This window comes from Rhinatrema bivittatum, chromosome 2, assembly GCF_901001135.1.
Source record: "Rhinatrema bivittatum chromosome 2, aRhiBiv1.1, whole genome shotgun sequence".
Taxonomy (NCBI): Eukaryota; Metazoa; Chordata; class Amphibia; order Gymnophiona; family Rhinatrematidae; genus Rhinatrema; species Rhinatrema bivittatum.
The window spans coordinates 170,046,546-170,071,081 of record NC_042616.1 but is presented as its reverse complement, the minus strand read 5'-3'; the positions used below and the strand labels follow the sequence as shown (position 1 = coordinate 170,071,081).

Here is a 24,536-nt window from a genome sequence, read left to right as displayed (position 1 = left end):
CGCCACCTATCCCATGACTTTTTTTTACTTTTCCTAGAAGCCTCTCATGAGGAACTTTGTCAAACGCCTTTTGAAAATCCAAGTATACTATATCTACCGGTTCACCTTTATCCACATGTTTATTAACTCCTTCAAAGAAGTGAAGCAGATTTGTGAGGCAAGACTTGCCTTGGGTAAAGCTATGCTGACTTTGTTCCATTAAACCATGTCTTTCTATATGTTCTGTGATTTTGATGTTTAGAACACTTTCCACTATTTTTCCTGGCACTGAAGTCAGGCTAACCGGTCTGTAGTTTCCCGGATCGCCCCTGGAGCCCTTTTTAAATATTGAGGTTACATTAGCTATCCTTCAGACTTCAGGTACAATGGATAATTTTAATGATAGGTTACAAATTTTTACTAATAGGTCTGAAATTTCACTTTTTAGCTCCTTCAGAACTGTGGGGTGTATACCATCTGGTCCAGGTGATTTACTATTCTTCAGTTTGTCAATCAGGTCTACCACATCTTCTAGGTTCACCGTGATTTGGTTCAGTTCATCTGAATCATTACCCATGAAAACCTTCTCTAGTACAGGTACCTCCCCATCATCCTCTTCAGTAAACACCGAAGCAAAGAAATCATTTAATCTTTCCGTGATGGCCTTATCTTCTCTAAGTGCCCCTTTAACCCCTCGATCATCTAACGGTCCAACTGACTCCCTCACAGGCTTTCTGCTTCGGATATATTTTTAAAAGTTTTTACTGTGAGTTTTTGCCTCTACAGCCAACTTCTTTTCAAATTCTCTCTTAGCTTGTCTTATCAATGTCTTACATTTAACTTGCCAACGTTTATGCATTCTCCTATTTTCTTCTGTTAGATCCTTCTTCCAATTTTTGAATGAAGATCTTTTGGCTAAAATAGCTTCTTTCACCTCCCCTTTTAACCATGCCGGTAATCGTTTTGCCTTCTTTCCACCTTTCTTAATGTGTGGAATACATCTGGACTGTGCTTCTAGAATGGTAATTTTTAACAAAGGCCATGCCTCTTGTACACTTTTTACTTTTGTAGCTGCTCCTTTCAGGTTTTTTCTAACAATTTTTCTCATTTTATCAAAGTTTCCCTTTTGAAAGTTTAGCACGAGAGCCGTGGATTTGCACACTGTTCCTCTTCACCATGGAGCGATACAGAGGCATTATGACATTTTCTGTAGCACCCCATTCAAGATCAATCAGTTCTTGAATAGCCTCCATAATAGGGAAGAAACATGAGGCTTTATGCAAATAAATCAAAATGGGATCTTTCTTTGGCTCAGACATGGAATCAGCCCCCGGTACCCACAGCATCTTCAATGTCTGGGAAATCATAGCCGGTAACTCATCACTTTGAAAGAATCGCAACATAGTTCTATACAGCACCAGCCCAGGAGGAATTTCCCCATCTTCCAGGAAGTAACGATCGGCTTCATCATCCGTGCCATCTGGGTCCCTATCTGCGTGACCTGCAGCAGGTCTAGACTTACCCGCAGCACTAGGCGGGTGGGACCTGCAATCCTGAATTAAGCGACTAGGGCCAACAACTGTGCCTGAAGAAAGGACTGAAAGCCCTTGAAAGAATTCCACCCAAGAAAAGGCAGAGGGATCCATGCCCAAATCAGAGGGGCACCTGACCTGTGCCCACTGAGCTACCTCCCCCCTGCTGAACCAGTTAGGGAAGCCCCAATTCCAGGTGAAACCAGTGGCAACACTTTTTCCCATTCCTGCATCAGTCTGGGAAGGACTGGGCTTAGCAAAATCCAAACGGAGGCAATCTCCCTGATCCTCCAAACAGTGCTGACACAAGTTAGAGGGAGCGCCAGGCTGAGATGCCCGAATATGGCAAGCAGCACAAAGGATAAGGCGCTTGGGCTTCTTTGCTGTCGGCGCCATAGTCATGTAGCAGCACGTTCTAAACAGGTGTCTGAGAAGTGTGCGCCCAGCTGTACTTGCAATAGGCGCTTGTAAAGATTAGGCGCTCAAAAAAATAGGCACCTAATGTACTATTCAGATAGGCGCCCAACTTAGGAGCACAACTGAGCGCCCAGGTAGACGTCATGTGCCCAAATGAGCACCCAGGTAGGCACACAACTAGACGCACAGCTGGGCGTGCAAGCACAAACTGACGTACCCGAAGAGGGCAGCCTTACGAGCAGAAAAAAGGCATGCAAACATCACCGCAGCCTACCACGCAGTGAAAAATCTAAGCCTGACAGCGGGGCCTAGCCCAGAAGGCTGGTCAACCTGCCAAGCTGGCAGAGTCCCCCCAAGCTCCCCAGGAGGCGGGAACGAATGTTGGATCGGTGCACAGAGGCTGGAGGGGAAAGGAATTCCTAAAATCAACTCCCCCTCTTTTTATTTCAATTTTATTTTTTTTAATACTGTATTTTCCGGCGTATAAGACGAGTTTTTAACCCCTGAAAATCTTCTCAAAAGCCGGGGGTCGTCTTATACGCCGGGGGTCGTCTTATAGGGCGAATAATTACCGTATTTTTCGCTCCATAAGACGCACTTTTTCCCCCAAAAGTGGGGGGGGAAATGTCTGTGTCTTATGGAGCGAATATAAAAAAATAAAATAAAAATCTAACAAAACCCCCCACCCTCCTGACCCCCCCAAGACCTGCCAAAAGTCCCTGGGGGTCTAGCGGGGGTCCGGGAGCGATCTCCTGGACTTGGGCCGTCGGCTGCCAACAATCAAAATGGCGCCGACGGCCCTTTGCCCTTACTAATGTCACTGGGGTCGACCAATGGCAGCAGTAGCACCTGTGACATAGTAAGGGCAAAGGGCCGTCGGCGCCATTTTGATTACTGGCAACCGACGGCCCTTTGCCCTTACTATGTCACAGGTGCTACTGCTGCCATTGGTCGACCCCAGTGACATTAGTAAGGGCAAAGGGCCGTCGGCGCCATTTTGATTGTTGGCAGCCGACGGCCCAAGTCCAGGAGATTGCTCCTGGACCCCTGCTGGACCACCAGGGACTTTTGGCAGGTCTTGGAGGGGTCAGGAGGGTGGGGGTTGTATTTAATTTGGCAGGTTTTGGAGGGGTCAGGAGGGTGGGGGGTTGTATTTAATTAATTTGGAAGGTCTTGGGGGGGGGGGGGGGGGGGGGGGGGGGAAGCTGAGGGATTAGTTTTAAAGGTCGCTATTGGTTTTCGGTGGGGGGTTGGCCATGCATTTTCGACAAACTCCACCCCTTACAGTATAAGGGGTAATAGATGCATGTCAAACGCGCAGCCAGTCACATGCTAAACATTGCGCTTGGGTGAGTATACCATACTGTATCAGCCTGATTGTCTGAGCTCAGTGTTTCCTGTTAGCTGAGTGTTTGAATGTTTGTCTTGTTAATCACATTTTTGTTAGTTTGTCCACATTTGGCTTTTGCAGAGAAGACTGGCAGGCTGTTTTTGCAGGCATATATATTCTGTGAGGTCAGCTTTGCTTCGTCTCCATCTGCTGGTAGAGGTGCATAACCCACTGGTTCTGGATCTACCTATTCGTATTAAAGAAAATTAAATTATCAGGTAAATAGTAATTTCTCCTTTTCTAATAAGCTTTGACCTATCTGGCTGGCAAAACATGTCATTTGCCTCACTAATCCATGAAAATCACATCTTTAGTAATGCCTTAATTAGCCCCAGAGACTAGCAAACCTTGCTCCCGAGATTTCCCCCCCCCCCCCATGTGAACAAAAATAGTTATTCATATCTTACTGCCATAACTTCCAGTGCACATTATGGTATAGCAACATTACAAACATCTCTCATATCTAACAAATCCAATGAAATCAATAAAAAAAAAATTGCAATAATATATAGATACCAAACACACAAACTTGCAGAAGCAAACCCAAAAGAAAACAGGACTACTGTAAGTGACAAACATTCCTGATAATGTAAAATCTTGAACACATAACTTTAATATTAGAGGCCCATTTCTAATCAGCAAACAAACCATTATTATTGTGAATGTTTTTACGTACCTCGCTTTGAAGGGTGAAAAGTTAGGCTATGAATGTTTTACATAAAATCATCAAAAATCAGACATCTTTCCCTACTAACAAAATCTCAGCTTTTGTAGGCGTCAACAGCAATTTATTAAGACATCCCTTCTTTTATTGCATTTAGGGAGTTATTCAGATAATCCAGTTTACATTCCCTTTCATTTCCCAGACAGAGGAGCAAGGTCCACAAACTGAATTGAATAATCAGCACTTAGCTTGTTTTCTGGAGTTGCAATAGTTAACATTCTCAAGAAGATAGGTCAAAGTCTTATTCCCTTATTGTTCTAAATATTTTCTAACTCTGGAAATATGAGTTCTCAGCTCATTGTTATTTCAGGAGTAGCAAGCCACTAGCTGCTGATCTCATTTGGGGAAAGGAATCCACTGTATCCTGATTATAGGACTAATGGAAGTTATCTTGCTACTTTCAGAATGTTCTGGTCTGTTTGTGCATCCTCAGACAGAAATTTTAGTAGTAAACATTTGGTAGTGCATATAATTGCAAACATGCAAAGACATCTTTATTTTCAAAGACAAGATAAACAAATTAACTTGGAATATCAGGTTGTTATATATTGCCAGGTTCTTGTGACCTGGATTGGCCTCTGTTGAAAACAGGATGCTGGGCTTGATGAACCCTTGGTCTGACCCAGCATGGCAATCATGTAGTTTTACCTATTACAAAATGAGGTGCAACATTTCTTCAAGATTACCCAGAGACTCCAGCTGTTGCAGAATATGGCTGCAAGGGCGGTTACAGGTGTCCCTCTATTAATTCAGTTAAATTGGCTCTTGATAGAAGCAAGGGCAAAATTCAGATCATTGGCTGCCTTCTGTGCCATAAGAGCCTGGGTCCCTCCATTCCTGGCTAGAAAGTTGTAATGTTATATGTCGAGTAGGGAGTTACAGTCCAGTCAGGGAGCTTTAATGAGGGTGCCACCATTGTGGAGATGTGCCTGGTCAGATATAAGGCCAGAGAATTTTCTGTTGACAGCCCCCACGATTTGGGATAATATGTTCCTATAGATTAGGACAGAGAGAACCAACTACTACCTCTATCGCCGTTTGCCACTCAAAACTCAACAATTTAGAAACCGAGATCAGCCACTCTTTATCATAGCATCTGGCATTTTTACCTCTATCCATCACATCATAAGAGGTGCAAGGAGAAGAAAACCCATTTCTTACGACGGAATAGTCCTGGACTCCACCAAATTTTCAAGCAATTGGAAAGACCCACACCTTCATTCCTGCTCCCTGCCGCCTCCCCCCAAGAAAATAAGATAACTAGATATTTTGCTGCTGTTATAGCACTTCTAATCTTGATATTTTTTTTGGCTTGGTTTTATTTTATTGCAATTTTTCTGTCATAGTTGATGTTCACTGCTTGGATTGGTTATACTAGCAAAGCAGTATATACTGTACATATTAAATAAAAATAAATATTAATGCTTGTAAAGATCATAACGTGCATAACTTCTGAAAATTCAAACGCTCATAAATCCTTGCACTCCCCCAACCTTGAACATTTTTTTTTTTTTTTTTTAAATGCAGCATAATTTATGCGTGCTGTTTACTTGGGTGTTTTTAGGCAACTGAAAATTAATTTAAATGCATACGTCCAACTTATACATGTAGCCTTTATTTTACATGCAATTCCTCACAGAGCTTTTGAAAATTGACCTGTTCTAACAGCTAAAAATCCTAACTTTTCAGGTACCTCAACTGATGTGAATAGGACTGGAGGATGGCCAGTGTAACGGCCATTTTTAAAAAAAAAAAGCTTCAGGTGTGATCTGGGAAATTAGACTGGTGAGCTTGATGGCAAAATGGTAAAAACTATTCTGAAACAAATTACTGGTCATCTGGATAGATACAGATTAATAGGGAAGAGCCAACATGGCTTTAGCAAATGGAAGTCTTGCTTTCAAATCTGTTACTTCCCTTTTCGTCTTGCAGACTAGTCCACACTTGCAGGATTCCCCTGTGGACCGGTAGGTGGAGGCAGAGAGCTCTCTTATGTTTCTTTATGCTATTGCTGCAATGTATTCTGGGATAGCTGGGTGGTTTTCCAGTAGTTCTCTGCCTCCGGCTAGGTATGGTGGTAGGCTGGGATAGCTGGGCACAAAATAGAAAAAAAAAAAAGAGGAAGGAAGAAGGAGGGATGAAACTGTAGGACAGGGGCTCCGAGAAGGTCCCCCTCCTCCTGGGTCCATGATCCAGGTAAGTCCCTCGGGGTGGGGGGGGGGGGGGGGGGGAAGTAGTACAATCAAAGGGAGTGGATGGCGTTTTTCATTGTCGGGGCAGAGCTTGTCTTTTCTTCCCCCTCCACTCAGGGCATGGCCGAGAGAGGCTGGAAATGCACCCAATGTGGTGCAAGGAGACAGAGCTCCGTTGCAGGCTCTTTCTGCCCCTGCTGCGAAGGCTTGCAGTCTCCGGGAAGTAAGCAGTGGAAGGGAGGAAAGGACGGGAGGGATGGGTTGGAAACCAATGTGCCGCTGACCCTGGCCCAGAGGGAGCCGCGAGAGCACGCAGAGCAGGCAGAGGGCCCCACATGGGGGCATGCGGCTGAAAAGCAGTTGGTCCCAAATTTGGGGGAGATCCTAGTAATGAGGAAAAAAGGAGGTGCAAGGCAGGAATCTGAATTTTCCTCTGGGTTTATAATGTTGATGCACCAGGTATATAAAAAAAATGAAGACCAAAGGGGAGGCTCTAGAGGGAACCTCTGTGTTCACTTCCCCTAAAAGCTCACAGCATTCTTCAGGTTCGATAAATCAAGGACAGAGGAAGCCTCCCTGTCCTGAGGGCTTTGGAAATAATTCAGAAGATTTTGAACTCCAGTCTGATTCTTCTGTGGAAGAGGAGGGGGAGCGGATAGATATAAAAGTAAGGCTATTTAGTTCTCCTGGGGGAATTCTGCGCACAAAAACTTAAAATTCTGCAAACTTTATATTGGTCAAAATAACACAATTTAAATGACAGTCTTTACAGTTTAAATTAATATAGAAAAAAGTTATTAAAGATGCAGAATTAAATATTTTGAGCAGAATTCCCCTAGAAATTCACTGTAAGAATGTCCCTTCCACTCGCTCTCCCTACTCCCCTGGCCACTTTGCCCTCTCAGGCCCCAACTCCTCCACCTGCCAGTATCTCTCTCCTCCACCTCTGGGCTCAACCTCTTCCACTCTATCGCCAGTCCCAGAGTTTGACCCCATTCTCAGTACTGCCCCTCACACAGGCTCCCTCTGTCCCTCCCTCTCTCACACACAGGCTCCCTCTCTCTAATACACATACACACCCTCATACAGGCTCCCTCACTCTCTCGCACACACATACATCCCCTCATACAGGGTCCTCTATCTTGCGCACACACATCCCTTCATACAGGATCCCTCTTTCATACACACCCTCACAAGCTCCCTTTGTCTCTCATGCATACACTCTCACACAGGCTACTTATGTCTCTCTCTTTCACATCTCAATCCCTTCACATAGGCTAGCACTCTCACATACACATATAAACATGATCCCTTTTTCACACACCAGCTCCCAATCTCTCACACACATACAAACTCCTTCACAATCTCCTCATATAGGTTCCCTCTCTCTGAAACCCACACTCATGCACCCCCACTGCTCTCTCTCGCTCCCTGGTCTCTCTCTCACACCCCCCCTGCTACCCTCCCCTGGTCTCTCTCTCTCGGGCCTTCATCTTCGCCTTAAACGGAACGTGCTTTGTTCATAGCATGCCGAGGTCTGCTCTGCCATCTTCTGTGCAGAATTTGGCAATTCTGCACAAAATCTGCGCTCCACAGTAATGCAGAATTCCCCCAGGACTAATTTAGGAAGGAGGAGTTAAATCTCTTGATAGTCAAAGTAATGCATGCATTAAACCTACAGGAGACAGGCAAGGAGGAGGAAAAGGAATTGCAAGGGGATCCAATCCTCAGAGGTATCAGGAAACTGGCAAAAAGTTTTCCCCGCTACCCGGCCATAAAAGAAATGATTGAGGGAGAATGGGTGGCACCAGACTCAACTTTGAAATCTAAACTCCTAATGTCCACACTATATTCCCTGCAACAGAGGGAGATGGAAAGTTGGTTTCAGGTCCCGAAGGTAGATGCCCCGATAGTTTTTTTTTTTTTTTTTTGGTTTTTTTTTTTACACTACAGCTATCTCGGTGGAATGGGGTGCAGCTTTGAGAGATGCTCAAGATAGGAAGGTAGAAGCCTTCCTGAAAAAATTATTTGAAACATCTAAACTGTCCTTACAGGCAGCAGTGTGGGGAGGCTATGTAACTAGAGAACTAGTTAAATGGATGCAACAGCTCCACGATGAAGTACTAGGCATGGATGAAAGCTCAGGGGAGGACATAGCCAGAATAGAGTCAGGGACAGCTTTTCTGGCAGACACGTTTTATGACTTAATTAGATCCTCTGCCAAACAAATGGCGTCTGTGGTAGTGGCAAGGAGATTCTTGTGGCTCACGCGCTGGGTGGCAATTACGCCCTGAAAGGCAAGGCTGAGCGTCCTGCCCTTTAAAGGACGTCTCCTGTTTCGAGAGGGTCTAGACACCTTAATGAAGGGCCTTGTGGACACAAAACCTCAGAGACTCCCAGAGGATAGGGCCAGGGGACCATCAAGGTCTTTTAGGCTGAAGACTAAGGAGTTTAGAGGGTTGGGCAGGCGAAGGGGCCAGCCAATCAAAGATTTAAAACCGTTTTGAGCTGCACAAGGTTGGGTCAGAGAAGTCCCCCAGAGTTCTTGGGGGATTTAAGGGGGTGAAGTGATGGTCAAGGGACCGCACTCTTGAGTTCCCTCCAGTGGGCGGTCGCTTAACACTGTTTTTCAAGGAGTGGGTCTGAATTACCAGGTATCAGGGAAAGGTGAGTCCTGGATGTGGTCCGTCTGGGATATACCCTGGAATTATCCGCCCCAGTACTGGAATTTTTTCTAACGTCTCCTTGCAGGTCGAAGGACCAAAAGCAAGGCAGAGAAACCTTACACAAGCTTCTAGCAGTAAAGGCAATAGGACCGGTTACAGGCCCAGAAAGGGGGACAGGTTGCTACTCCCTATATTTTATAGTTCCCAAAAAAGAAGGGACATTCCACCCAGTTTCAGATTTGAAGAGGGCGAACAAGGTCCTCAAAGTACGAATATTCAAGATGGAGACACTGATGTCCGTGATAGGGGCAGTCAGGGCAATTCCTTACACTCTGGACCTATCAGAAGCTTATCTCCATATCCCCATCAGGGAGGCACATTGGAGGTATTTGAGATTTGCAGTGCTCGGAGACCATTATCAGTTCAGAGTGCTATCATTTGGACTAGCTACAGCTCTGAGAACCTTCAGGTCCAGCATGCAGTGGTGGCAGGGGTCAGTCTAGTCCCTCCAAGGTGGATCATGTTAACAACAGATGCCAGCAGATTAGGCTGGGGAGCACACTGAAGGGCAAGCAGTACAAGATAAATGGTCAGCCAAGGAAAGGGAAGCCTCAATGAACCTATTAGAGTTGAGAGCAGTAAGGCTAGCACTCAGACACTTAAGCTCCAGATTGAGAGAGAAGTTGGTAAGAGTCCTTTCACCCAGCACCACAGCAGTGGCTTGTATAAACAGACAAGGAGGGACACACAGTTGGCAGTTAGAGGAAGAGGTAAAGCAGCTAATGAGCTGAGTCAAACCTAATGGGGCTGACAGTCTGATACATAGCAGGGAAAGAGAATATACAAGCAGATTACCTAAGCAGGCACACGCTAGACGAGAGGGAATGGGAACTAACAGAGGAAGCATTCACAAGAGTGATAGAAAGGTGGGGACAACTGGAATGGAACTTGATGGAACCAGGAGGAATGCCAAGGCAAATAATTTATTCAGCAGACACCAGGAACAGGGATCAAGGGGAATAGATGCCCTTGTCCAGCTGTGGCCAATGGACCAACTATTGAACGTGTTCCTACCATGGCCTCTGATAGCAAGGATACTGAGGAAAGTGGTGGAACACGAGGGCTCAGTCATCCTGGTGACACCCGATTGTCCCAGAAGGGTTTGGTATTCAGACCTAGTGAGGATCAGCATTGAGCTTCCTCTGAGACTTTGGGAAGCCAAGAACCTGCTCAGGCAGGGCCCAGTCACTTGGGAAAGGACAGATCAATATTATTTTACAGCTTGGCTCTTCAAAGGGACAAATTAGAGAATAAAGGTATTCCAGGACAGTAGTGGCCACCTTGTTAAAATCTAGAAAGCATTCAATCTTCAGGGCTTATGGTTAGGTCTGGAAGGTTTTTGAAAATTAGTGCGGAAGGAGGAATATCCCCCTACTGAAATCGCACATAAGGGAAATCTTTCTCCAGGCCATCTTGCAGAAACTGTAAGGATTAGCCCTAAGCTCACTCAAGGTACAGGTAGCAGCATTGGCTTATTTTAGGGGCCGGGTGCAAGGAAATTCACTAGGATCTCATCTAGACATAGTGGGCCGGATTTTAAATGCCCTGCGCGCGTATTTTGCATAGGCCGCCGGCGCACACACAGCCCTGGGACGCGCGTAAGTCCCGGGGCTTCGTAAAAGGGGCAGGGAGGGGGCGTGTCTGGGGTGGGACCGGGGTCAGGGGGCGGTTCGGGGCAGGGCTGGGGGGCGTGGTGCCGGCCCGGGGGCGGAGGGCGTGGTCGAGGCCTCCGGACCAGCCCCCGGGTCGGGTGATGGCACGCCAGCAGCCCGCTGGCGCGCGCAGAGTAAATCTGGCAACAAAGGTAGGGGGGTTTAGATAGGGTCGGGAAGGTGGGGAGAGGGCAAAGGAAAGTTCCCTCCAAGACCGCTCCGATTTCGGAGCAGCCTCGGAGGGGCGCACAGGTTGCACAAATGTGCACCCCCTTGCGCGCGCCGACCCCGGATTTTATAAGATACGCGCGGCTACGCACGTATCTTATAAAATCCAGCGTACTTTTGTTTGTGCCTGGTGCGCGAACAAAAGTACGCCCTCGAGCAAATTTATAAAATCTACCCCAGTATGCTTCTTAAGAGCAGTAAATTATGTTCGGTCACCAAAGCACCAAGTTATGCCCACATGGAACCTTGATGTGGTTCTAAGGGTATTAGCCAAGGCACCCTTTGAACTGCTCAGAGGGGTAACATTAAAGGCCCTGATACTGAAAGCAGTTTTTCTAATGGCGATATGTTCAGCTAGGAGAGTTTTGGAGATCCGAGCCCTACCTGTTCCTCCACAGGAACAGAATAGTTATCCATCCCATCCTGTCCTTATTACCTAAGGTAGTGTCAGAGTTTCACTCAAACCAAGAGATTGTATTACCAGCTGACGGAGAGGCAGGGGGGAAACCTCACCCGCTAGATGTCCAAAGGATGCTGCTACATTACTTTAAGCTCACCAATAAGTTCAGGAAGACGGACAGGATATTTGTCCTGCTGGAGGGCCAAAGAAAGGGCCAGGCTGCATCTAAACCCTCAATTGTATGCTGGATTAAGGAAGTGATAGTAGCACCAATATTGGGTAAGGAAAGCAGGCCCTGGGGGCTTTGTGCGTGTATTCAACGATGGCACAAGTAGCTTTGTGGGCAAAGAGCAGGGCAGCAATGCCTTTAGGATATTCACAGAGCAGCAACATGGTCCTCCTGGGGCAATTCACAGCATTATAGGCTAGACCTGCAGATAGAGAAGGAGCTGAGTTTTAGTAAACAGGTATTGGGAGCCACAGGGGTCAGGTCCTGCCCAAACTAGGTACTGCTCGGGCACATCCCGCAGGTGTGGACCAGTCTGTAGGACAAAAAGGGAAAGTGAAATTTGTACTTACCAAATAAGTCATCCCTAAGACCATTATAGCTTCTTCAGAATACCGCTGCCAGAATCTTAACGGGGAAAAGAAAATCTGAACACATCACTCCTGTTCTCAACCAACTACAATGGCTCACAATTGAGAAAAGAATCGAATTCAAAGTCCTCTCAATACTGCAGAAAGCAATTTACAAAGCAGATTACACTGCTCTTGATGATGTCATACATATCCACCACTCCCTACGCACTACAAGAACAACTAGTAAAATACAACTTGTGATTCCATCTCTCCCTCTAGCCAAACTCTCTTCCACCAGAAATAGATCCATTTCCATCATCGGCCCAAAATTATGGAACTCACTACCTCAGTACCTCGCTGGTCAAGAAAACCCTAAATCTTTTAAAAAAGAACTAAAATCTTGGCTACTAAGCCAATCTCTTACTGACAGCTCGGACTGTTGATCTCATATCTATCAGTCTCCTGATTGGACAATTTATCCTGCTTACTAACTACAGATATCTCCTATTATCTATGAACCCTGTTTTTTCAGTATACCTAACTTATAGTATATCTTGTTTTTGTTTAGACTAATTTTATATGTCAGTTTCTCAGTCTGTTTAATGTAATTTGTCAAATTTCAATGTAACTGGTTGTTATAATGTAAACCGGAGTGAAGGCAACTCTGCTATACCTCGGTATATAAAAAACGCTAAATAAAAAAATAAATAAAATTTCCTTTCCTTTAGTCCAAGCCCCCCCCCAAAGAAAAAAAAAGGGGGGGAATACTAACAAAAGGGCAGATCATCAGCTTGATGGGCTAGGGCAAGAGTTTACTGGAGAACCACCTTGGCTATCCCTGAGTATATAGCGGCAATAGCGTATAGAAACATAAGTTTTCTGCCTCCACCTACTGGTACACAGGGTAGTCCTGCAGGTGTGGACTAGTCTGCTAGGAGGAAAGGAAATGATCTGATTAAGAACATATTTCACCATTTTTTGAAGAGGTTAACAAACATGTGAACCAAGGGTGAGTTAGTTGATATAGTGTATCTGTTAGGTCACTTCTGAAAATCCAAGTCTTTCATGAGAGACTCAGGAAATTAAAAAGTCATGGGATCAGAGGCAACAGAGTAGGACTGAATGGTAATTTCTCTCAATAGAGAAAGGTAAATAGAGTGCACTGTTTTACTGAGACTGCTTTTTAATGTATTTGTAAATGATCTGGAAAAGGAAGTAGAGTGAGATGATCAAATTCACAGTTGATACAAAATTATTCAAAATTGTTAGATAAGTTGATTGAGAAGAACTGCAAAAGAACTTAAGAGAATAGGGGTCTGAGCACCTAGATGGCAGATGAAATGTATTTAATAAGTACAAGTGCAAAGTGATACATATAGGGAAAAATAATCCAAATTATAGATACACAAAGCTGAGTTCCATATTTTGCCAGTGTAGTCATCAAGTGGTGTGACCCCAAAGTCTGGAGCGGCCTGTGTGCAGATAGGATAAGCCTAGAGCTCTAACTTTAAAAAGGGCAGGATGTGTTCTACCTGCAGTGTCCACATTCCCCTTGAGTTGAGCCCTCAAGTGCTGGCAGCTGGCAGGACTTGGATAGGAACAATAGGAAGTACACTAAGACAATGTAGAGCCCAAACTTGGACTGGATACATGAAGCAAGCAAGAACCAAACAGGAACATGGAATATAGAACCGAGCCTAGGACCAAACATAAGACCACAAAGACCAAGCGCCGGCAAAGTATAGACTGGGAATCTGGAATATAACTGGGCCCAGACAGGATCAAGACTGCTGCCAGCAGGAAGTTTGGTGCATAGAGACTGGAGGAATAAACAGCTAGTCCAGGTGGCCCACCAAGGCCCTCTATTAGCAGGAGGTAAGAACTGTATAACAGGGCTTCCCATTTATTAGGCATTACATCCCAGGGAAAAGATCTTGAAGTCATTGTGGATAATATTTTGAAATCCTCTGTCCAGTTGCAATTTAAAAAAAAAAAAAAAAAAAAAAGCAAATAGAACGTTAGTTATTAGGAAAAGAATGAAAAATAAAACAGAAGATATGCTTCTGTCGATGCATGGTGAGATTGCTCCTTGAGTTCTGGTCACTGCTTCTCAAAAAAGATAAAGCAGAACTAGAAAAGGTACAGAGAATGGTAACCGAAATGATAAAGGGGATGGAATGATTAGGTGAGGCTAAACAGGTTAGGGCTCCAGCTTGGAAAAGAGATGACTGAGAGAAAATATAATAGAAGTCTATAAAATCTTGTATGGCAACAGTTATTTACCTTTTCAGATAGCTTCACGAAGCATTCCCTGGTCCTACTAACATGGAGGACATTTAAAACCAATGGGAGATGGTATGTTTTTACTCAGTGCACAATTAAACTGTCAAATTTGTTGCCAGAGGATTTAGTGAAAGCAGTTAACAAAGTTGGGTTTTAAAAGGGTTTGGACAAGTTCCTGGAGTAAAAGTCCATCATTAGCCTTGCAGACTTGGGAAAGCCACTGCTTATCCCTGGTTATGAGAGAAAAGGTTTGAATCTATTCTTTGGAATCCTGCTGAGTACTTGTGAACTGGATGGCCACTGTCTTGGGCAGGATGCTGGGCTTGATGGACCCTTGGCATTTCTTATGTTCTTAGTCTTAAAAATCACCAGTTAAGATGTTTCACTTGTGACTATAAAGATGATCTGTTTGAATTTTAGATGTGAATTTTCTTTACTGAGTTTCAGCCCCTGGTTTAAACTATTCACTGTCCTGCTGGGTAAAAAAAAACCCCAAAACTTAACTGATGCTGGAAGATAGTTTTGCATTTTTGCTTATATTTTAGTATGTTTCCTTTTCTGACTTCCATCTAACAGAACCAAGCCATAGAAGTGTTGTGGGGTGAAGATCCTGTGTTCCTGAGCTGGGTGGAAATCCGCCATCATAATCACCAAGGTGAAAATGTTGCAGAGATTAACCGACAACTGGGCGAGAAACTTGGCATGAAAGATGGAGAGCAGGTTTGAAAAAGCATAACATTTTTAGCAAATATGTTAAAAGGACAAGCTTATGTGCCTTTGATAATGCACACTGAAGAAATCGTATAGAAGGTTGGCCTTATTCTACCATCAATTAAAAAAAAAAAAGTTAATGGGGAGGGAGATCAGCATGAGCATCCAACATACCCCCCCCCCCCCCACTAGGAGCATTGGGTGACTTCTTAAGTTGGTGGTGCACCAGAAAATTTGCTGCTGCTGTGTGGCTAAAAGGAAGAATCTTGAGATTCTTAGCTAAAACTTATCTGGCTAGTTCCCTGTATGTACCTGGATCAGTCCAGACAGTGGGTTGAGCCTTTTGTCCAGCAGATGGAGACAGAGAAAAACTCAAAGGATATCCCATATCAGGCCAGTGCTCACCCTGTGTCCCTTCAGTATTTCTCTGTCTCCAGCAGATGCAGATAGTAGAACCTGTGGTTCCCTTTCTTGTAGCAGTTTTTGGTTTGCGGAAGTTTCTTCTTCCTCCTTTCTCTGCTTTTAAGGATCAAGCAAGTACTAGTTTAATTCTCAATATTAAAAAAAAAAAAAATAAAAATTTGTCAAGGTATACTGGAGCAGTTTGTTCTGCTTCTAGCTCTTGATTGGGCCTAGGGGGGACCTGTCCCCTTGATTGATTCAGCCTAGGACCCTTTTTCCCGGTGATCGCTTGCCTGGCTTGGGGTGATACTGGTGGTCCAGTCCCTACCCCCTTCAGACCCCTGAGATGTGTCATGCCTCGGGTCTTCTGGATTCAGAGAAGTACATTCCTCTGCCCCTTTAAGCTGTTTAAAAAAACCCAAACAAACAGCAGAAAGAACATTTTATTTTCATTCAGTACCTTGGACAAGGACTGACAGGCAGCTTAGGGGAAAGGAGCACTGAGCAGATTTTCTTTTCTCCTGCAGCCAGGCACACCAGGATTTTACTTTTTTCTTGGTGACTCCTTGCTCTCTCCCCCCCCCCCCCCCCCGATGCTTCGGTCGCCATTTTGTGTGGCATGTGGTGAGCCGGCTTCATGGCTCTCCCGCAAGGGGGTTTGCTCAAATTGCTTAATCGGCGGGGAAGGGCCCTCCTCAATGCCGACGAAATCAGCTGTTTCTGTTCGAGCCGGCAAGTGCGCTGCTAGGTAGGCCCTGTTCCTGAAAACCGTGGGAATGGCAGCCATTTTCCCCACCAGATTTAAGCCCTGTGGACTCTCCAGATGTGATTCCTGATCCTCAGGATGATATTTCCCCTCTTCCAATGCCAGGGAAAGCCCCCTCCCATTTCACAATGGATTTTGGACTTTTATTGCATTAAGCTTATGTCCCTAATTTACTGCAGCAGAGTGATCATCCCCCCCCCCTCCCAAAGACCCCCCCTCCCCTGCAGGCTCCTATAGGCCCTCCTCCTGCAAAGGTGCCTAGGGTGTCTCCTGACCAGGCACCTAGGGTTCCAGATTCCCAGGGGACCAATCTGGTTCGGACTATTCCAGGGGTGCAAAACCTGCCGGATCCCCCTACCCCTCCACAGCTTCCTGACCCTGATCCGGATGCAGATTCTATATCTCTGAATCCCCCAGTCAACTGCGATGACCCTTGTGTCCTGCGCTTATTCCAGAGGGAGGAGCTGGACCCACTCATACCCTTTGTTCTAGCTGAATTGGGCATCGATGCCCCTCCGGAGGATGCCACGAGTACCCAGGCTTCCAGTAACGTGGACCCTGTCCTGGCAGGACTGAGAGCCCCTCCATCCTGTGCTAATGCAGTTACTGCTCCAGGAATGGGAAGCTCCGGAATCCGGGTTATGGGTGGACAGGGCAATGGACAAGCTCTACCCCCTCCCGGATCAATGCCTCGAGATGCTCAAAGTCCCTAAGGTGGATGCTTTGGTGTCCGCTGTAACAAAGAGAACCACCATTCCAGTGGTGGGAGCGACGGCTTTGAAGGACCTTCAGAATCGGACGTTGGAGGTACTTATCAAGAGGATTTTTGAAGTCCTAGTGCTCGGTGTTCGGGCGACAGTCTGTAGCAGTCTCATGCAGCGGGCAAGCCTCAGGTGGGTTCAACAACTACTCAGCATCCAGGACCTCCCATCTGCAGAGGTGGAACAAGCGGAGTGGCTGGAAGCAGTGGTTGCATATGGGGCTGACGCCCTCTATGATCTTCTCAGGGTGCAGGCTAGAGCCATGGTTTCTGCGGTGTCGGCCAGATGACTCCTCTGGCTGCGGAATTGGGCGGCAGACTCCTCTTCTAAATCGCAGTTGGGCACTCTCCCCTTCAAGGGTAAGTTGCTTTTTGGTGAGGACCTGGAACGGCTTATTAAATCCTTGGGCGACAACAAGGTTCATAAGCTGCCTGAGAACCGCCCTAAACAGTCTAAGTCTTTTTTTCCTTCGCGCTCACGTTTCATGGGGTAGCGCAGGTACAAGCCACAGGGGCCGTCCCAAAGATAGTCCTCCACTAGATCGCAATCATGGTCTCATTCCTTTCGTGGATGACGCCCATTCCGGGATAGCCACCCTCAAGGATCAGCCACGAAGTCCTCCCAATGAGATGCGGCCGGCCTATTCCTCCGTTCCCAACTTAGGTGGATGTCTGTCCCAATTTCACAAGGAATGGGTCAAAATTACTTCAGATCAGTGGGTCCTCGAGGTAATCGAAAGAGGCTACGCTTTAGAATTTGCTCAGGATCTCCCGGACCGCTACTTAATCTCTCCCTGCGGGAGCCAGAAGCATCCAACAGTGTGCCAGACTCTAGACAGGCTTCAAGAGTTCGGTGCCATAGTCCCGGTCCCCCTGGAGGAACAGGGATCTGGCCAGTATTCCATCTACTTCGTCGTCCCCAAAAAGGACAGCTCTTTTTGGCCAATCCTGGACCTCGAGAGTCAACAAGGCGCTCAAGGTTCCCCTTTTTCGGATGGAGACCCTGAGGGTGGTTATAGCGGTGGTTCGCTCAGGTGAATTCCTTGCCTCTCTCGACTTGATGGAGGCCTACCTGCACATCCCGATCCACTAGGAACACCAGAGATATCTTCGTTTCCACATCCTGGGGCGGCACTACCAGTTCCGGGCGCTCCCATTCAGTCTCGCCACCGCTCCTCGCACATTCACCAAAGGTGGTGGCGGCGGCCTTCCTTCACCGGGAGGGAGTCCTAGTCCATCCTTACCTGGATGACTGGATCATTCGGGCAAAATCGGAGAAGCTTTGCACAATAGCTGTCAACAGGTTCTTGTCTCTCCTCACCTCCCTCGGGTGGATAGTCAATTTCTCCAAGAGCAACCTCAAGCCCTCTCAGGTCCTGGATTTCCTAGGAGCACGCTTAGACACCCGTGTGGGCAAAGTGTTGCTGCCCGACGTACAGGCACTCAAGCTCATGGATCAAGTACATCATCTGTTATCTCTCTCGGTGCCCACGGCCTGGGACTATCTCCAGGTCCTGGGCTCTATGGCTTCAACTATAGATTTGGTTCCTTGGGCTTTTGCGCACGTGTCCTTTGCAGAAAGTTTTGCTGTCCTGCGGAAGCCGATCACGGAGAAGCTTCAAACACTTCTACCTCTCTCTCTGACTCTACCATCGCCAGCATGCAGTTGTGGCTCTCTCTCGCTCACCTTTCGAAGGGGATGCCCCTGAAGATGCCCCAGTGGATTATTGTTACGACTGATGCCAGGCTGGGGAGTGCTGTGTCAGAATCAGCCTACCCAGGGACAATGGTCCCCAGTTCAAGCCCGGTGGCACATCAATTGTCTGGAGGCCCAAGCAGTACATCTGGCACTCAAGACTTTCCTGCCCTTGATCTGTCGCAAAGCTGTGTGAGTCCTTTCCAACAACGCCACCACAGTAGCTTACATCAATCGCCAGGGAGGCACCAGGAGTCGTCTGGTGGCCCTGGAAGCCAGCAAGCTGTTCTCTTGGGCGGAATGCCATCTGGATTGACTGGCAGCCTCTCACATTGCGGGGAAGGAGAATATTCACGTCGACTTCCTAAGTCATCAACACCTAGACCCCAGAAAGTGGGAGTTGTCCGAAGAGGCGATGGATCTTGTCGTGCGCAAGTGGGGAGCCCCCTACTTAGACCTGATGGCCACCCTGAGGAATGCGAAGGCTCCCACATTCTTCAGTCGCAGTGGGAGCAATGCTCAGAAGGGGTGGATGCCCTGGTGCTCCCCTGGCCTTGTGACATTTTCCTCTACGTGTTCCTACCCTGGCCACTGGTGGGAAAGGTACTCAGAAGAATAGAGCTTCACACGGGGCCAGTCATTCTTGTAGCGCTAGAATGGCCCCAGAGACCATGGTTCGCGGATCTGGTGAACCTCGCGATGGATGGTCCTCTTTGCCTCTGTCACCTCCCAAACCTACTGCGGCAGGGTCCTGTATTTTTAGATCAGGTGGATCGCTTTTGTCTAGCGGCCTGGCTTTTCAGAGGCGCAGGCTGAGGAAGAAGGGTTATAAGGAGGAGGTCATTTCCACCTTGTTGCGTGCGCATAAGACTTCAACATCTCTCACTTATGTTCGGGTATGGAGAGTGTTTGAGACGATGTGTGCTGACTCAGGAGTCCCGGGGTGCAAGGCCCCGATGTCCCAGGTCCTATCTTTCCTACAGAATGGCCTCTCCAAGGGTTTGTCTTTCAGTTCCCTGCGGGTTCAAGTTTCGGCTCTCGGTTCCCTCTTAGGGTGGGTCAATGGTTACACGGTGGCGACCCACCCAGATGTCATGGGGTTCCTCAAGGGGCTAAGCATTTGAACCCACCTGTCTGGGCTACTTGTCCGTCATGGAGCCTTAATCTGGAACTTTGAGTTCTCTGCGGGGCGCCTTTCGAATCTCTCAGGCGGGCCACGCTCAAAGACCCGACTCTTAAGTCTGTATTTCTGGTCTCTATCTGCTCAGCCAGGAGAATGTCCGAGCTCCGTAGGGAACCATTTCTTAGTTTTTCTGATTCAGTTGTTTCCCTCAAGAGAGTACCATCCTTTTTACCAAAGGTCGTGCCCTCCTTTCACTTAAATCAGCCAGTGGAGCTACCTGCCTTTTCTCCAGAAGACATTGCGAGCACGCCTGGCGGAGACCTAATGCGACTTGATATGAAAAGAGTGCTACTGCAATACTTAGCTGTCACAAATGAGTTCCCTGTACGTACCAGGATCAGTCCAGGACACCTGGGTTGTGACTCCGCACCAGTAGATGGAGACAGACTAAAACTTGTGGGCGGAGCCATATATGCCCCTGTGCCAGTCACAGCCCCTCAGTCATACTCTGTCTCCAGTAGATGGTGCAGGTCCAGTCACAGCCCTGCCTGACCTGATTTTGGTGGTTAGTCAGTTTTGGTTTTTAGGGGCTAATTTTGTTAGGCCTGACTGTTTTTGCGAGGTATTCGTGGCAAATTGGGTTTTGTTTTTAATTTTAGTCCCGGGTGCCCTGCCTCCCGGGGGGGTTGAGAGGTCCTGAGGGGACTACCCTCCCCCGGTTGAGGCCGCTGCCAGGGTTGAGGACCCGGCTGAGCTAGTGGCAGCGTCAGGGGTGACACCGGGGAGCCCGGTTCACTCACCCCTGCAGGAAAAGGGCTCCAGAACCAAGGACAGCTGCAAGCTTTGTTTAAAAAAAAAAAAAAAAAAGGGTTTTTGTTTCGTTGTGCGGCTCTCCGTTCCCTCGCGTCTTCGCTCCGTTTTGAGGGGGGGGCGCCGGTAGCAGGAGGGAGGTCGCCGATTTTGAATTCTTACTTTTACTTCACATTTCGCCGCGTTTCCCGCCCGTTTTTTCGTTGCGCTCGCCGGCAGGCCACGAGGGTCGGCCTGCCGGGCCTGCGGCTCGGCTCGCGCACGCTTTTCGTGGCAGGGCCTCTGCAGCTACGGTCGCACGGGCAGAGAGGGAGTGTCCGGAGCGCCTCGGGGGGCCCAGTCCAGAACCGCGCAATCGCCGCTGCGCGGGGGGGCTCGACTGTTCGGCCCCAAGATGTTGGTTTTTCTCCTGCACTGTGCGCGCGCGGCGGCCATTTTAGTTCCGGCCGCGAAATCGCTCGGTTCACAACAGGGGATACAGCCCTGCCCCCCGCGCTTTCCCCGCAGCGGGATCCGGCGGGGGGGGTCCCTACGGAGGGGCCTCGTTCCCCGTTGACTCCCGCGGATGGTTCTTCAGATTTTTATCTGTTTTTTTTTTTTTTTGCGCTTCTGTTGTGCAGGGTTTTTAAAATATAAGCATATTTAGCGCTGCCGGAGGGGCGTCGCGCGGGGGGGGGGGGGGGGGGGGGGGGCCACCCGCAGGTCTGTTCCGAAGGCTAGAACACTATGGATGTTGCGTGGGGCTCTCGGGAGCCCTCGCGGGGGAAGCGTCTGCCGCGTGGCGTACCTCAGGAGTCTGAGACGGATTCTTCATCGGCAGTTGACTCAGAGTCTCCAGAGGAGTCCCTGATGGGGGCCGGGGAGGCGGCTGCGGACGGTCCTCGGCTGCGGACGGTCCTGCCCAGCCCAGTGCGGGCAAAGGAGCACTCGCCATAGAAGGGGATGTCCCCCAGGTGGTACGACTATTTTCGCAGGGAGGAACTGTACCTACTAACTCCAGCAATGCTTCAGGAACTGGCAATGGAGGCTCAGCTGGGGGGGGCCCGTCGAGAGACAAACATGGATCTGCCATGAGGCAATCCTGGATCCGATGCTCTCCAAGGAAGAGGAGCATAGGTCTCTCGGGGCCGACAGTAGGATTTTCCTTTTCAATTTTCATCGACAGTTTTCCTGTTCAATGAATGGGATACGCCTTTAAGGTCGGTACGGCCATAGACAAGATTTACCCGCTACCGGAGGATGTGCTGGCACTCCTTTGCCGGCCCAAGGTGGATTCCGCAGTCTCTGCGGTGACGAAGAGGTCGGCCATTCCGGTTACGGGAGCCACGGCTCTCCGGGATATACAGGATAGGAAGCTGGACGTGTAACTCAAGAAGATTTTGAGGTGACTGCCCTGGGTGTGCGGGCTGCTTTCTGTACCAACTTCGCTATGTGAGCGAGTCTGCGCTGGGCCCATATTCTTCAGGCGAATGCAGGTCTGTCGGCGGAAGAGGCATCACAGGCAGATAGGTTGGAGGCAGCAATAGCGTATGGGGCAGATACTCTCCACGATTTGCTGCGTACGTCCGCTAGGTCCGGGGTGGCGGCTGTTTCGACGCGTTGCTGCTGTGGCTGCGCAACCTGGCTGCAGATGGTTCGTTCACAGCAGCTGCCCGAGGACAGATTCAGGGCGCGCTCCGTCTGCTCGCCCAGATCCCGGTTCCGAGGGCCCAGGAAGTCGCGTCATCACAGGTCTACCGGTTCTTCTTATAGGTCGGCTTCTTCCCGTAACCATCAATGGCAGCAGTCTTTTCGGGGTACACGCTCCGATAGACAGGGTGGAGCCCCGTCAGCGAGGGGGCCTGGATACCATCGGGCCAGGGGGGTCCGCAACGTGATGAAGCACGGCTACGCATTAGATTTTGTTCGTTCCCCAGCACACTAATTCCTGGTCTCGCCGTGCAAGGCTCCCGAAGCGAAGGCAGCAGTGCTAATCACCATCCGGGGCATGGAACATTTGGGAGCCATTTCCTCCGTTCCGATCAGTCCGCACGGCGAAGGACGTCACTCTATTTGCTTCATTGTTCCAAAGAACGACGGCACTTCAAGACCAATCCTGGATCTAACAGGGGTGAATAGATGCCTGCGGGTGCCTCACTTCCAAATGGAGACTATTCGGTCGGTGATCGCCTCGGTGCGTCCAGGAGGGTTCCTAGCCTCACTAGGTTCCACGGAGGCGTACCTTCATGTAGGCATTCCACCTTCTCTTCAGCGATGCCTAAGGATCAATTCACGGCTCTCCCGTTTGGGGCTCGCAACGGCGCCTCGTACTTTCACGAAGATGATGGTCGTGGTGGTGGCGCAACTTCGCCGGGAGGATTTCTGGTTCATCCTTACCTGGACGATTGGTTGATTCGGGCGAAGTCCGAGGATCAGTGTCGACTGTCAGTGGCCAGGGGCCTACAACTCCTGCAGTCTCTAGGCTGGCTAGTCGAGTTCAACAAGAAGTCCATTGGTACCCCCGCCGGTATCCACGCAGACCCTGCAATGCCTTGGAGCCGTATTCGATGAAACGGGGCAGGGCGTTCCTATCACAGGAAGGAAAGTGCAAACTACAGGCTCAAGTGAGGCGCTTGCTGTCGCTCCGGCTACCGCGGGTCGGCGATTACTTCATGGTCCTGGGTACTATGGCCTCCACTCTCGTGTTGGTCCACTGGCCGTTTGCTCATCTACGGCCATTGCGGGCGTCCTTACCATCCCGCTGGCAGCCGGTTTCGGAAGCATTCTACCGTCCATTTCCACTCGTAGGCCGGGCGAGATCCGGCCAGTCCTGGTGGCTCGATTCCAGTCTTTTGACCTCTCCAGGGTCACTCCTATTGCCCAACCGGACAGTGGTGCCCACGGATGCCAGTCTCTCCGGATGGGGAGCAGTCTGCCTAGGGACGTCAGTTCAAGGCCTACTGTCAGCGTCTCAAGCCCGATGGGCTACCAACCGACTGGAGACCAGAGCGGTCCGTCTGGCACTGCAATCGTTCCTACCTCTGCTGAGGGGACGGGCAGTCTGTGTTTTGTCGGACGACGCAACCGCAGTGGCCTACATCACTCGCCAAGGAGGGACGAGAAGTCCACAGGTAGCAGACGAGGCGCGGCTCTTGATGGCTTGGTCGGAGCAAAATCTCACGTCCATTGCAGCTTCACATACATTGCAGCCTCTCACATCATCGGGGTCGACAACGTCCAGGCGGATTTTCTGCCGTCATCATCTGGATCCCGGGGCATGGGAGCTGGCGGTCGAAGTTTCGCCTCATCTGCAAGACGTGGAGTATTCCCCACATGGACTGGAGGGCCACAGGCCACGTGGACTGGTTGGCCACAGGCCATAATGCGAAGGCTCCACGATTCTTCAGTCGGCGCCGAGGAAGAGCAGCAGAAGGAGTCGACGCCTTGGTGCTTCCCTGACCGACGGATGTCCGGCTGTACGTCTTTCCTCCGTGGCCGATGTTCGGCACGATTATGCGCCGCATAGATTTGCACCCGTTCAACGTGTTCAACGTGATCATGGGGGCTCCGGCATGGTCTCACCGTCCGTGGTTCGCGGACCTTGTTCAGTTTGTCGGTGGCGGCTCCCATGCGTCCCATCCGTCTCCAGGGATTCGCGGGGCTCCTCCGTCAGGGCCCCGTCTGTTGGGAGGATGAGAATCCCTTCTGTCTCGCGGCCTGGCGTTTTGAGAGGACTCGGCTAAACGGGGAAGGTTACTCTGCCGCGCTGGTGACTATGCTGCTGAGGTTCCGGGCAGCAGTCTCCATCCTTGGCGTACGTCCGGGCCTGGGTAGTCTTTGCGGTAAGGTGCGTGTAGCGGGGTGTGGATTCCACTGCCGCTTCGGTATCTGATGTTCTGGCTTCTCCAGGCTGGTCTGGCCAAAGGCTTGGCATGCAGTTCCCGGGGGGTCCGCGCTTGGTTGCTTGCGGGTCCGGATGTTTTCCCGTTTTCTCTGGGGGGCCAAGCTTCTCCGTCCGCCATTGCGTTTTCCAATTCGGTTCTTTCCACCTGGTGCTCGGCACCGTTTGCACCCTTGAAGCGCACAACTCTTCCGGATCTCTCTTTGACGACGGTATTTTGGTGACGCTTGCCTCGGCGCGGCGCTTTTCTGAGTTGCAGGCTCTCTCCTGTAGAGTACCGTTTTGT

General features: G+C 49.0%; 1 protein-coding gene across 1 annotated transcript in view; it reads left to right on the top strand.

Moving 5' to 3' along the window:
* The window catches only part of PEX1 (peroxisomal biogenesis factor 1), a 189,344-nt gene that overhangs the window by 8,610 nt on the left and 156,198 nt on the right, over window positions 1–24,536 (top strand). Inside the window, exon 2 of the mRNA XM_029588869.1 lies at window positions 14,679–14,822. Coding sequence (XP_029444729.1) covers window positions 14,679–14,822 — 144 coding nt within the window. The remainder of the gene's footprint in view (window positions 1–14,678; window positions 14,823–24,536) is intronic.